Source organism: Lissotriton helveticus, chromosome 4_1 (assembly GCF_964261635.1).
Source record: "Lissotriton helveticus chromosome 4_1, aLisHel1.1, whole genome shotgun sequence".
NCBI lineage: Eukaryota > Metazoa > Chordata > Amphibia > Caudata > Salamandridae > Lissotriton > Lissotriton helveticus.
In genome coordinates, this window is record NC_136063.1 from 622,466,289 (window position 1) to 622,482,053 (window position 15,765).

General features: G+C 47.6%; 1 protein-coding gene across 4 annotated transcripts in view; it reads right to left on the reverse strand.

Annotated features, from left to right (window-relative positions):
- Nucleotides 1-15,765, reverse strand: part of CHD7 (chromodomain helicase DNA binding protein 7) — a 771,490-nt gene that overhangs the window by 15,052 nt on the left and 740,673 nt on the right. For all 4 annotated transcript variants that reach the window (XM_078687262.1, XM_078687261.1, XM_078687264.1 and 1 more), the window contains one exon: nt 15,467-15,607. In XM_078687262.1, the coding sequence (XP_078543388.1) occupies nt 15,467-15,607 (141 nt within the window). The remainder of the gene's footprint in view (nt 1-15,466; nt 15,608-15,765) is intronic.

Below are 15,765 nucleotides of genomic sequence, written 5' to 3' on the forward strand. Positions count from 1 at the left end.
ATGCATATTTCCAATTCTCTACCACAAAGTTAAGGTCTTTCCTGTTTATGTCCGGAGCCCTCAACCTTCAGGAGTGCAAGCAGTGCAAACAGAAAAAAGCGTAAAACACACCAGGTTTCAAAAAAGTTAAATTGGAGACTTGGATTTGGTAACATTAGTTTTGTGGATTCAGATCAATGGAACCACAAACGTATTACCACTTTAGTAGCAGCAATTTGTTGCTCTCTAATGAAGCCTGCAAATGAAAGGCTAGAGCTTAACTTTTGCCCAAAGTACTGAAGCACCAGAGGTCAATCCAAGAATCTAGTTTACAGTGAGCCTTTGATAGCCTCATTGATATGCTATGCAGTATGCACAAGCAGCCAATTATGACATCCGCAGAGATACTGATCACAAGTATTGCCTTAGCAAGAACCTAACAGAAATATTGGTTAATTTTCCTTTGGTAAGTATTCTGCAAAGATCCGTTATGTCTCAACTATCATTTTCTTAGCTATAATGTTCTGCTTGCCATATTCAAAGTAGTGGCTAAGGTACTACAGGTTTTGCGTCCCCACTGAACCTATCAATCAGCTGTCCTTGCCCAGAGGAGCAAATGGCACAGAAGACCAATGGCTTTCTGATAGTAGAAACCAGAAGAGACAACATGTACTATTTTCTGTATCTGGTGTTGTCTCATGCTCTTCCTTCAAATAATATCACCCTTAATACTGATATCGGTTTTAGGCGATGTGAGACGCCTTTTTATTGCAAATTTATACTGGGCTGACTAGGTTAGCAAGTGGGGAGCATTCATCCTGGATCCAGATATTTCGGAGCCTACGTGCACAAGGCAATCACTTTCCATTTTCAACATGTAGTGGCTATTTCAATGGAAATGTGCTGTATGTAAATGACTGCTCTACTACACCATGTTTTAGTGATATATGTGTCACAATATGACAATGTGCATCACAGGCTATATAACACATCCTTACAGCTCTCCTGCTGAATGTGTGTGGTTCAATTGCTACACTTGTTCTTAGTATGATGCTTGAATCTTTCACAAGTCCATGTGAATTCGGTGACGTAGCATTGATGGCATTCACTCCCACTCTCTAACTTGTTTCAGCACCACTGGGAACACAGAAAAAGTTCCCAGGGCAAGCAGACATTATTAGGCTTCAATTGTGTCAATTGGAGCCTTTTGGGTCGGTTGTCTTGGCCCACATTAATACACCACCCAAAACTAGACGGTTTCTTGAACACCTGACCATTGCAGCAGCTAGGCAGAGAATCCAAAGGCTTACTCAGAGAGATATGAGGGTGAGATAGGGGTGTTAGAGACCCTGAACTCTGAAACACAATAACGGGCAATAATTTTGTTGTCCAGCCAGTGCTTTGTCTTATATCGAAAATGGCCAGTAATACTAACACACAACTAATTTGCACACAAATGAAACACACAGGATGAAAATAGACTGAAACCTTGTAAACGGGGTTCTAAATAAGTAAAAGTCAATCTATTAAATGAGCCACGTTACCAGCTATCTGATCTCTCCGATAAGATGGCTTTCCACGGACAGCAGTCTCACTGACAATTCGCCTCACTCAGTTACTCAGGCCACTCCACTTTCACGTGATGGTATGCACACTCAGTCAGAATAACTTTATTCGGCTTACTCAAAAGCCATACAAAGCAAAGAGAAAAAAAAAAAAAAAAAAGATACAATACATTTCATATAAGACTATCCTAGTTACATAAGAGAAAAAAAAAACATTACATAAATAACAATTTGATCTACGCCAAAAACATATCATTTGTACATAAAGATAAAAAGGTAAAACAGACTTTTCTATAAACTAGTCGTAACAGGCGACTTTCGCCCTTGAAGCAGCTACCAGAAAACTGGCAATGCAAAAAGTAACATACGGGTTGGGTAATAGTTGCAAGTAAAGCATGGCTGGTCTCACTTGAGTAAAGCCGGCCTTTTTAAGTATAGGCAACAAATATTTTTTTCGTGGTTCTAAAAACAACCCGCAAAACATAGTAAAATGCATTGTGTCCTGCACTGAGAACTGATCACAACTACAGGGGGGAGCCAATTCTGGTTTCTGCCAGTTTTTAAAAGAACCCAAATAAAAATGTAGCAAATTAAGTCTAAATTTAATTAAAAGAAACCTATGAAAGGGAATTGTGACAAAGCCAAGGTATGGGGCAAGTGATGGTGAATTGACCAATAAGCAGTGGGCCCTCACTGCCGGTTTTATCAGTTCGCATTCTTCACGACATGCTTCCTTCCTTTCGAGAAATGACTTTTTAACAAAATCAATATCTTGAAGCCTAATATTCTCGGGGGAGGAAAAAAGATCTGGGCGCCCAATGTCCGAAAAAGCCTTACTCAAATAAGCCACCCAAGGAATCTTCTTAGATCTATCCAAGGACAGCACGTCTGACATAATCTTATGATTCAGTGGGAGATCTTCATTCATCCACATTTTCAACCAGAGAATCAGAGGGGCCATGCTCAGCTTATCGGAAAGAAATTGTAGGCCCACTTCTTTATGAATTGAATACGTCGGGGTCGACTGGGGGACAGAGAGTAAGGATCTAATAAATCTATTTTCCGCTTTTTGGATTGGTTCCACATTTACATAGCCCCACAGTGCGGAACCATATAAGGCAATGGCTACGGGTTTACTGTTATAAATTTTCAATATAGCTTCCATGGGCCTAGCCCCCAGCCTACCAGCACATCCCAGGAGCGCAGAAGATGATCTGATAACAGCCAACCTCTTAGCTCTTACCTGCGGCCCCCAGGACCCTTTCTGGTCAAACAAAACACCTAAGTAGGGAAATGTAGATACCCTTGAGACAATGTCCCCCCTACACGTAAATGTTTTGCTTTTCTTCTTGCGACACTCTAAGCCCACCACCATTGTGTGTGACTTGGTTACGTTTATTTTAAGATCTAATTTCTCCATAAACGAACCAAAGGCAAATACTAACATACAACTAATTTGCACACAAATGAAACACACAGGATGAAAATAGACGGAAACCTTGTAAACGGGGTTCTAAATAAGTAAAAGTCAATCTATTAAATGAGCCACGTTACCAGCTATCTGATCTCTCCGATAAGATGGCTTTCCACGGACAGCAGTCTCACTGACAATTCGCCTCACTCAGTTACTCAGGCCACTCCACTTTCACGTGATGGTATGCACACTCAAACGGTTGTGAAACGTGGAGTACATGCTGGACCGAAGGGAGCCTCAGGGGTGAAGGAACAAAGATGTTTGTGATGTGATCCTTCCTTTGCAGGCCCTTAGCGTGCTACTTTTTTTGGTACCTATTTTTATTAAGTTTACACACATAACCGCCAGCACACTAAGCAGAGGGGGGCAACTGTCAGCAACAAAACACACAGTAAAAGATGATGAAGGCATAGTGAGCAAGCAGAGACATAGGAACATTCTTGTTCGCATAAATACCATCCCCATCGATAAGATACATAAACATTAGTGTCCACAGCCAAGCATCAAAGAACATGACCCTCCCCACCCATCATACGCACATCAGCGTCATCGCTCAGGTACCGAATCACAGACTTGGAGTGGAGAACAATCATGGGGGAGCAGGGAGAGAGGAACGTTGAAACCTCAACATCTGAGACAGAGGATACATTGCACAAGGCAGACCCAGTGAAGAGCACCCGACATCCTCGGTCCACACACGGACACGCCAGTAACATGGCAGCCCAGGCAGGTGGTGTCTTACAAACTCCCCGTGCCTCCTCTGGACGGATGCCCTCCCGCTCACAATCTGCCCAAAGCAACAGCTCCAACCCCCAGCGGTAGACATTAGGGTCACGGGGGGGATTTCCAACTCATTGTCCACTGCTGGCGGGAGAGAAATAAAGCCACGTCCAGAAACCTATCAGTGACCTTCCTAGTCACCAAACGGTCGTGAAAGCCCAACAAACACAATGTGGGTCTAACCAGGAATTTTCTGTCCGTGGCTCTCCGCACCACCTGCAAAACCGTGAACCAATAAGGAAATAATGATGTACACAACCAAACCATGTGATAAAAGTCAGCCTCTGCAGTCAAAACAGCAGGGGCACTCCGGAGAGGTACACAGAGTGAACACGAGGGGTGAGGGGTTGTCATCAGGTAGGCCCGATGAACATTGTATAAGTATGAAGCGAATCATGTGATTAACCCTGCTTACCCCCATCCACCCACCAAAGGAAAGTCTCAAGCCTAACCCAGCACACTGCTCACAAAGGGAGTGGCCTAATCTCATGACTGGAGCCAATGGAGGGGAGAATACAAATAGTTACTGGTGTCCTGGCACCAATATCCCCTGGCGCAGGGTGAGGAAAAAAACCACAGTGACAATGCACAGTGCTTTGAAGCCATGGGACACAGCAGTGGCAAAGGTCTTTTGAGGAAGTTGTGAGGAAGGGCCAGGAGAAGTCACTCTTGGTCTCTTCTGAGAAGACTTGGAAGAAACTGAAGAGCCTTCACTTTCTTCAGAAGATTCTAGCTGGTCTCTATCTTTCAACCTCTGAAGCCAGATTAGGAGGCGTCCCTCACGATCTTTGAGTGTTTTAGAGGAGAAGGTACGACATACCTTGCAATCCTTGGAAGAATGATCTGGATACAGGCAATATAGACGGTCTTTATGTTGGTCATCTATATGTAGCCTTTTTTTCCCATAGGAACCACAGGGCATAAAAATACCTTTTTGGTGTCTCAGCCATTAAGATATTAGTAACTATAGTCCAGAAAACAAAAAATAGTACCAGAAAACAATGGAAACCCAGTTGAGAAGAGAAAACTGAGCAGAGCTCAGAGGAGACTCCCTTAGCACGACGTGCGGTAGAAAATCTGAGGACTGAGGCTCCTTCCAGGAGGGTTCTAGAGGGAGGTGATAGCGGATTGGCTCTTCTCTAGAGTTTGGTCCTTCCTACAAAAGGTCATGGATATGTTACTAAGGTGAGGCCCTTGGGCCTATTTCTCTATATGTCTAATAGGACATTACTTTCTTTATGTACCGGGGACTCCCATCCTGATGACGGGGAATGATTCAGGCATGTGAATCTTTGCAAGAAACCCCTAATACTGGATAAGTGTGAATACATTTGCACCCCCTATCTGATTTTGGATGTGGTTTGCAGGATATGAATGCTTAAGCTTGATAGCTTACCATCGCGGTTGCCCCTCCCAAGAAGTTTTCAGCCGAAGCAAGCAAAACAAACAAGCTTGAAATAGTGAGGGAACTAAGGCCACACACACTGGGGCTGAGAGGGACAGAGAGAAACTCTACACAGTCATCACAGAGAAGGTCATTCCCCAGGACTTGCAGCGTTGCTTTAGGTTGCTCTCTCTAATCTCTCTGAACAGCTTCTGCATTTTGCTGGGGTGTTACCCCACCTCTTCTGGACAGTTTTCCTCTACTGCAGGGCACTTCCATGGCTTCTCTTGACAGCAGTTGGGCATACTCCATCACAAAGAGTTAAGTAGCACTTCTAGAAAAGTACTTGGAGTCCTAAATTTTCAATCGGACATTCTAAGGGAGAAGGTCTATAGAACCCCACCTCCAGACCATGAGAACAGTTTACTCTAGTACATAACATATACCTTCCTTGTGGTAAAGAGTACCACGGCAGAATGATTTACGGTTTGCACTGAGGTTTTATTTCAGGCTAATACACTCTAGTGTAGACTTCAATGCCATGCTTTGGATTTCATCTGGTTTTGTGGGATGCAGACAGCCTGATACTTCTTTCACATTTGATCTGCATAATCGTCAGGAAGAGTGGTTGGAGTTGGGTGTGCCTTGGCAGGAGGTGAGAACAAAGGCACAAAAAAGGGCGAGTCAACTTCAGCCAGGCTCTAAAATATTATATCTGCAGTGACACTTCAACAGAAAGGGAAGGAAGAAAGACACCCGGCTGGGGGGGAATAACTTTACACTTCAAAGGGAAGATATCACCTCTCCAAGAGCTACAGTGTTCTGCAGGGTGTCAAAAGGCAGCTAAGGAATTTCCACAACCATCCTTGAACAAATTATCTGAACAGGATCCCCTTCAGCCACCCTTGTTTAAAGTCCATGCTGAGAAGCTCTAAACTGGATTTTTCACTCTCACCCAGTCACATACATCCAGCATCCAAGTGCATTTGCTCCACCATTCCCTGGATGCAAGGCGAGAAAGACCAGGTTACGAGATGCTAGATAGTACTTTACATGAAAAGGCCAGTAGGCACATACCCTTGAAGGCGACAAGCAACAAGGGCCTGTCCCTCCATTATAAATGGGGTACTACAGTTAGCTTGCAATGATTAAATCACGATTCTTACACTGTCTTTATCATTACATTTTAGGGTACATTATAGATATAGATATATATACACACACACATTTATACATGTCTGGGTTTTTAGATATATGTAGGTGTTAGTGATACATTTAGGAACTGTATTGGCAAAAATAAATTAATCAGAAGAGAGTAATTGTAAAGTAAAAAATATTCTTAAAATTGATTTTGGAAAAAGCAATAGAAAATTACATTTTAACAATTAAATGTAATCAATACATAAAATAGAACTTAGTTTACGGATAATATTCATTAATAACTAAAACAGTTCAATTAATTTAAGGTAAATATAAAAGAATTAATAAGATTATAAAATATATAAACAGATATAACTAGGCAAAAGAATATACATCAGGTTACGGTTTATTCCCCAAGGCACAAAAATAAATAAAACAGAGGTTATGACCCCCAAATAGAAAATAATGTAATTATAATTTTAAAAATTTGGATTAGATGTTTGTACCCCCAAGCCAAAAACAAAATTATTGAGTTTTCCAAAAAACACACAGGCACATCTCTCTCTCTCTCCAAATGTGTAAATATTACGTATAATCTAAATTTTAACATTTTAATTATATATAATATTAAATCAACTAATAGTTTTTAAAGGTTATTTTCATTAAAGTGCAATAGAACATTTTAAGATAAAAAAAACTATGTTATAAATAACTTGAAATTAAATTAAATATATATTATTTAAAAACTACACTTGCCTTCAATGATGCAAAGTAAATGGTTGTTTGATGAATAAACATGTCTTAAAAATGCAAGCCCTAACCACGAGGTCTAAACCCCAACCAAGTCTTTACCAAGCATGTCTTTACCACGCAATTTTGTGGTAAAGACATGTTTGGTAAATTGGCATGTGTGCTAAAGATGGAGAAGTGTGGCTCAATGGTTAGAGCGACAGACCCTGATGCAGAGGTCTAGCCCGGGACCAGGGTTCAATTCCCCGCCTCGGCGGGTCTTGGGCTCAAAAATTTCACGGGCCTGATAATTCTCGCCTCGGTGCCTATTCCAATCATGGAGTCCCACTCTGCAACTCTGGGCAATAGCTTGCTTAATCTCCACAACGGCCCCCACAACGCTAAGGATGCCTGGCCTCCACCTTGGGGGTGCCCAGGAGTGGACACCTCACAGGGAAAGCCAGGATGGGTTCCACAGCGGTATTCGTACAAGCGCCTGGAGACCCTTGCGGGTGAGTAGTGCGCTATACAAGTATCAATTTACATTTACATTTACAAAGATCACACTCCTGCCCTTATGCCTTAAAACCTAAAGACACCCTAAACTTAAAATCCCTACTTACCGCCTACCCCAGCCCAACTGCCCCCCGCCAGCACTGTAAACTACCCTGACCCCCTCCCAGCCCTGAAAACGACCCCACAACCCCTACAGAGCTACCCCTTTCCTGTCTCCTGTACGGAGCCCTAAAACTCCCACCCAGCCCTGAAAACTACCCCAACACAAATAATCTACCCCACCTCCGTTCCTTGCCCTGAACCCTAAAACTCCCAAAAAGCCCCCCCACCTGAAAACTGCCCATTTCCTGCCCTCTGCCCTAAGCCCTAAAACACCCACCCCCAGCCCTGAAAACTCTGGCTTCCTCTTAGCCCTGAAGCACAAGTTACTTACCTTCGGTAACGATATATCTGTAAGAAACAGTAGTTAGTGTTAGATTCCTTACCTTAGAATATCCCCAGGCGTCAGACTGGATCCGGAAAGTTTTGCGTAGCAGTACCCCTGCGCGTCGGGATGACGTCTGAGTACTTAAACGCCGCCCTCGTGCGCTGACGTCCGTTCTTATACACAGCTTTTCTGCACCAGAAACGCAGAACCATGATAAAAACCAACACTGGTGCCATGAAACTAGGGCCCTAAAAGGGATGAACCTTAACCCTAGATATCGGTTCGCAGAACGGGGAGGATGGGTGGGGCGGTAAGGAATCTAACACTAACTACTGTTTCTTAAAGTTCTATCCTTCCCGAAGGTAAGTAACTTGTGCATCTGAAAGAAACAGGTTAGTGTTAGAGTCCTTACCTTAGAATAGATACCCCAGCAATACCAACCCCGGTGGTGGGTCTGCGAACCAATGATCACACCAGAAAGTCCTGGAGAACAGAACGGCCGAAAAAGCCGTCTCTCCAGACTTGGCTGTCCAGGCAGTAGTGTCTAGCGAACGTGTGCAGATGTCCTGCAAGGGGGCTCCCCGACCCAGGGCAGTAGTAGCCGCCGTGGCCCGAGTGGAATGGGCCCCCAGCCCAACAGGAGGCTCCTTCTTAGCCAAAGAATAGCATACCTTGATGCACAACACGACCCACCGAGAGATGGTCCGCTTGTGCACCGCCCGTCCCTTCTTAGTGCCCACGTAACCAATGAAGAGCTGGTCGTCATCCCGGAACTGGCGTGTGCGATCCAGATAGAATTAAAGCGCTCGTTTTGGTCCAGACGGTGGAGCTTCTCTTCCTCTTTTGAGGGATGCGGAGGTGGAAAGAAGGCGGGCAAGGTGATGGACTGCCCGATGTGGAAGGCTGTGACTACCTTGGGCAGGAAAGAGGGACGCGTTTTCAAGACAACTTTGTCCGGATGGACAGAATGGAAAGGAGGTTTGGAAGATAGAGCCTGGAGCTCACTCACTCTCCTGGCAGAGGTGATGCCAACCAGGAAAGCAGTCTTAAGAGTGAGAAGACGAAGAGGGCAATTGTGAAGTGGCTCGAAAGGAGCGCACATCAAATAAGTAAGAACAAGGTTCAAGTCCCACTGAGGCATCATGAAGGGAACAGGAGGAAACATGTGAGTGATGCCCTTCAAGAATCTATTTACAACAGGGGAGTTGAAAAGAGAAGGCTGATCAGGTAGCCTTAAGAAGGCTGAAATGGCAGAGAGGTAAGCCCTTTATAGTGCCCAGAGCAGAGACCTGCTGGGCAAGAGAAAGAGGAGAACCTCTGAAAGGGGATCCACAGCCTTTGCTGTGCACCATGCCACAAATTTATTCCATCTGCAGGCGTATACCGATTTTGTGGAGGGACGCCTGGCTCCCAGAATCACATCACAGACTTCAGGAGGCAAGTCAAATGGCCTCAACTGCCGCCGCTCAATCTCCACGCATCGTGGTAGAGGCTGGACAGGTTCGGGTGGAGGACCGTCCCCTGCTGCTGCGACAGAAGGTCCTCCTGAAAAGGCAGACGAATCGAGGGATCGACTGACATGCTGAGTAGCTCGGGATACCAGTCCGGAGCCACAAGGATGACTCGGGCCTGGTCGCGCCTGATCGTCCTCAGCACTCTGGGCAGAAGTGGTATAGGCGGAAAGGCGTACAACAGACCTCAGCTCCACTCGCGACAAAAAGCATCGCCGAGCAAGTGCCGCCTTGGAAATTCCAACACGCAGAACTGATGACATTGCGCGTACTCTTCGGTGGCGAATAGATCTAACCAAGGCTCTCCCCACTGCTGAAAGAGACCTTGCGCCACGCCAGAGTTCGGACGCCATTCGTGATCCATCATGCACCGACGGCGGAGTTCGTCCGCCCTGGCGTTCAGGGAACCTGCCAGGTGTTGAACCACCAGGGTGACGCCCTGTTGTTCCAGCCATTGTCAGAGGCGCAGAGCCTCCTGACACAGGGTCCACGACCCCACCCCGCCCTGTTTGTTGGAGTACCACATGGCGGTGGTGTTATCCGTGAACACCTGCACTACACTCCCCTGACAGAGGGGAGGAATGCTTTCAGTGCAAGCCGGATCGCCCGCAACTCCAGAAGGTTGAGGTGGCGCCGGGACTCCGCCGGAGACCAGAGGCCTCTGATCTCCACCTCTCCCTTGTGGCCCCCCCAGCCCAGGAGGGACGCATCCGTCACGACTACGTGCTCCGGTTGGGCTAGGGAGAGGGATCTGCCGCTGACCCAATCGCGGTCCGTGTGCCACCACTGCAACTGTCTCGCAGTGCCCTCCGAGATCAGGATGTGGTCGGACAGGTTGCCCTGATGCTGGGCCCACTGAAACTTCAGGTCCCACTGCAGAGCCCGCATCCACCACCGGGCGTGATGCACCAGAAGGATGCAGGAGGCCATCAGCCCCAGAAGCTGCAGCGTCAACATGACAGAGACCCGGGATAAAGGCTGAAAGATCGGAATCAGAGCCAGAATATCCCGATGCCGCTGTTCGGGAGGATAAACCCGAAACCGAGCCGAGTCCAGAACTGCTCCGATGAAGAGGAGCTTTTGAGAGGGACACAGGTGTGACTTCGGCACATTGATAGAGAACCCCAGCAGGTGCAGGAGGTCGGACATAGTCTGGAGGTGGCTGACGACTGGCTGGGGCAAGCCCACCTTCAACAACCAGTCGTCGAGATAGGGGAAGACTGACACCCCCAATCTGCGCAGATGAGCTGTGACCACCGCCATCACTTTGGTGAACACCCGAGGGGCGCTGGTAAGGCCGAAGGGGAGCACGGTAAACTAAAAGTGCTCATGGCCTACCGTGAATCACAGGTAGCGCCGGTGGGCCGGCAGGACAGGGATGTGAAAATAAGCGTCCTGCAAGTCCAACGCTACCATCCAGTCTCCAGGGTCTAGGGCAGCTAAGACCTGAGCCAAAGTCAGCATCTTGAACTTCTCCTTCCGGAGGAAGCCGTTGACGTTCCGCAGGTCCAAGATAGGGCGTAGACCCCCTTTGCCCTTCTTGGGAACCAGAAAGTAGTGGGAATAGCAACCACACCCTACTTCTGGCCCAGGAACGCGCTCAATGGCCCCCTTGGCCAAGAGGGCCGTAACTTCCTCTTGCAGAAGTTGCAAATGATGCTCCGACACGCGGTGGTACTGCGGTGGCATGGCTGGAGGGGTGGCCTCGAAGGGGAGGGAGTAGCTCCTTTCGGACGATTTGCAGCACCCACCTGTCCGATGTGATGGGAGCGCCAGTGGAGGAGGTGATGGCGAACTCTGCCCCCCAATGGCGTCGAATGGGCCTGAAAGCTCAGACTAGGAAAGCTTTGAGGCGGATGCTGCGGGGGTGGATGTGGACTGGCCTCACCGCTGTCCCCTGGCACCGCCAAGGCGGTTACCACGTCCGCCGCCGCGCTGGATGTTAGTCTGCGGCCCGTGGCTGGCAGGACGTGAGGGGGCGCCCCTTCCTTGGCCACGAAAGGCAGAAGTTTGCTGGTGCTGGCCCGACAGGCCCAAGGACTTGGCCATAGCCCTGGAGTCCTTGAAACGCTCAAGCGCACGGTCTGCCTTGTCACCAAAGAGACAATGGCCATCAAACGGCATGTCCATGAGGGAATTCTGGACATCAGCCGAAAAGTTGGCAGACATCAGCCAGGCGTGGCGGCGAACCACCACAGTCGTTGCAATCGTCCTGCCTAGCGAGTCCGTAGTATCCAGCCCACAACAAATAGAGTACCGTGCCGCATCTCGCCCCTCCGCAAGGGCTTAGGCGAGCTTCACCCGGGCCTCCTCCGGGCAAGCTGGCAGCAGGTCTGCGACCGTGTCCCACACAGAGTGGGTATAACGACCCAATAGGCAAGCAGTGTTGACCGACCGCAACCCCAAACTTAGAGAGGAGAATATTTTCTTTCCGAACTGTTCATACCTTTTGGATTCCCGATCAGGAGGAGCTGTCGGGAATGCGGGCTGGGAGTTAGAGGCCTGGATAACCAGACTCTCGGGGTGGGGTGGGTGGACAGGAAGTAAGGGTCGCCCGGGGCAGGGCGGTGGCCTCTGGCCACGTTCCTATCTACAGGGGGACCTGTAGCGGGCCTGGACCAAGTGCCCAACAGAATGTCAGTAAGGGCCTCATTGAACAGCAGTAGAGGCTCCGAAGAGCTTGCCTGTGGTTTGAGGACCTCAGTGAGGAGGTTAGTCCTCACGGCCGCGACGGGGAGCTCAAGAGCCAAGGCCTTGACTGCCCTCGTCAACACCACACTGTAGGCAGCCCCCTCCTCCGTAGCCACAGTAGGAGGGGAGACAAATCCAGTGTCGGGCGAAGTGTCCAAACCACTGGCCTCCCCTAGCTCACCTGCCCAGTCCTGAAATGACTGGCACTCCCGTGCCAGAGGGTCCTCAGATCCCTCCGAATCGCCCTCGCACTCCATCTCCTGGTAGTCTACAAAGGATGGGGCCGGATCGTAGAAGAATTGCTCGTCTCTCAGCGTCGAATGCGGCGTCGAGCGACGCCGCAACGGGATCGAGGACTATGTCGTCCGGGGACGGCGTCGGGGGCGACACCCCGGGAGTCGGCGCCGGCGTCGTGAGGCCGACCAGCGGCGGCCCGGATCCGGCGGGCCCCTGCGGCGGCGGGACCGAAGTCGTTGACGGCGCCGGGACCGAAGCACCCGGCCCAATTGGGCTCCCAGTCGGGGCCGCGGGACCCGAAGGCGCCACAGCGGGACCGGACTGAGGAGAGAGCGACCTCATGGCCATGAGGAAGGCATCAATCTCCTCTGGCGTCGCGTTCAGCCCAGGGACCGGCAGGTATGAAGCTGGCAGCGGAGCCGGTGGAGCCGCGTGGGCGGTGTCGCCCGAACCCCCGGCTGCGTCGGGGGGGAGTCGGAAGAGCGATGTCGTCTCTTCGACTTCTTGTGCCTCTTACCTGAGGACTTGGAGCCCGAGAAATGGTGTCGTCTCGCTGAGCTTCGATTACTGTGGCCCCGCGACCGGTTCTTCGACCTCCTCCTCAACCTGGACCAGGACAGACTGCTGGAGCTCAAGGCGCTTACGGGACCGCTCCCGCCTAGCCTTCGAAGTCAAGGCCCGGCAGTCGGGGCACCACTTGTCATCATGGTCGGCCCCACGCTAATACAGGCACCGGCGATGGGGGTCGGTAACCGACATCAGTCGGCTGCAATCGGCACAGGGCTTGAACCCGGGCATCCCTACCAGCACCGATAGTCTTACGACTCGAAAACAGGATCAAAAAGATCAAAAAAGTTAGTCAAAAAGTGACTAAGGAGTACTGCTTTTTCCGAATCTGCGCTTGCTGGCGCGGAAAAAAGAAGAACTGAAGTCAGCGCGCGAGGGCGGCGTCTAAGTACTCAGACAGCGTCATCCCGGCGCCAATGACGGACGCGGAGCCACAGACGACGCCTACCGATGCGCAGGGGTACTGCTACGCAAAACTTTCCGGATCCAGTCTGACACCTGGAGATATTCTAAGGTAAGGAATCTAACACTAACCTGTTTCTTTCAGATAACTATCCCTGCAAACTACCCCCCACCCACTCAAAACCAATCTTACCTCTCATCCTCGTCCCGATCCTTCCTCTTCCTTCTCTTTCGCCCGGCAGCAGCAGCAACTAGACTGCGCCTATGCCTTAATCACAAATATGCATGGTTAAGGCATATTCGTGGTTCAGACGTGCATGCTACCGCCTGCGTGGTTCAGCCCAGAGAAGCTCATGCTGCGTGGTTAAGGCTGAACCCCGAAGTAAAATACAAGTAAAGACCCCCGATATAATGACTCCAAATGCAATTGTCTCGAAAGTGACAACTGACATGCCTATAACCATATGATGCCATGACTCACAGCTCAGTGAAAGGACAGTTGTTGCTTCCAAAAGGAGGGGCACATTTTGGGAAGCACTTCTGATTTCAAGAGTTAAGCGGTGAGGTCTCATGTCATGACAGGCGAGGTCCTCAGTGAACATGTACGATTGCTGTTTGCGGAGGCAAAACATTAAAAAAAAAAACAGTCTTGCTTGGAGTGGTACATATTGGAGTGGTGCACACTCTCCAGAGCCATGCACATGCCGGACCATTTTCAAGCCAGTAATGATAGGGAGGAGAGTGGTTTGGAAAGCATACTTAACAGAATGTAAAGGAAAAAAGCTGGGGAAGTAAGTTAAGGTAGATCTACAGAGTCAATAATTGTATAACACCCTTATTAGCAGGAAAGAGACAGACCACCGGACAATGAGACTGGTCATTCTCTTTATACTGTTTTTGTCAAAGTACCATTTGGATTAGTTAGAAGTGCTCAGTTAATGATTGTTGGGTGATTAATTTAATCAGACGTTTCATTCTGCAACTTTAAACATGTTTAGCTTTGATTTTTAGAATTTGTAATAAACCTATTCATAATGGGTAAAATCAAAAATATAAAACATTAAACTGAAATCAAATAGGAATAAACAGTGCTGGACACGTTCTAAAAACTTCCCCTGTTAAATACAAAATCGGCTTAACAGCAACAACCAAGTCGATCTAACTTGATGAGGTTGTAGATAATGCTCCTAGAGGTGAAATTTACTAACTACATTGGGGACACGTCTACCCAAAAGCGATCCTGGATCTCTAAGTTCTGGCCTCCAGCTAAAATGTAAATATAAGCAGAGGACCTAGGACAGAAATGGAAACAAACTTACAACCACAGACCGTTCTAATCTACAGTAGCAGACTATTGGCACAAGAGGATTATCCTATGAGGATTACAGTTGTCTTTACCACTGGCATGAAGTCAGCTTTAACTTCATTCTCAGCTACAGCCATTTACAATGGCAACTTTCCTATTTTAGCCCAACTCGGATTATGAACATTAGTTTACAATAGCCTGCTATTGAGTCCTGACTCATACACAATCACCTATGATGGGGTGCCATATGACTTATAGCCAGGTATATGTGCCTTTGCCAGTGTATCGGGAAACTTACATTAAGGATCAGAAGTATTAGTGCCAAGAGAATTTAACAAACATGAGAAAAAAACTGAAATTATGTGCATTGTAGTACAACAAAAAGAACAGGCAAGGATAACAGCAAAACGTATTAGACAGTCATTGTTCATTTTTAAAAGACGTATAACAGCAGAGGATTCAGCTAAACAAAACAATTACTGAAGGACAATAATTCGTTATTATGCCTATGAAACTATAATGTGCAGGAGCATCTTGTAGAAATAAAAATACAGAACTATATAGTTCAGAACAGAGAATCTTAGTTCAATACAGGTCAAATGTTTCTTCTTACGACGTTGTTTGCAGCGGGAATGGTGCGGGAACAAACAAGAATAGTGTAGGCTTCATTTACCCAACCAAAGGGGACCATACAGACTTTATATATAATTTAATATGATTAAGAGCCATGACCAATAGGAGTGCAAAAAAGATAGTACCTTCTTTCCATTCCGTTTATTTACAACTGGCACCCTCTCCTCTCCGGTCAATGTGTTTATATCCAGTTTATTAGGATTTCGACATCGATGACGTTTTTGCTTAGGCTTCTGAAATGGGGAATAAAACCCATCTGCATTCTTCTAAAGAAAGAAAACATGTTTATATTTTAGTTTACGTCAGTCTTTAATCACACAGTTTAAAATAGAATTACAGCAGTTCCAGGGAATCCACTGTGAAAAGCTATTTCCATAAAACTACATTTCAAGGAACATTTGATGCACTGTGCTTTTGATAGGCA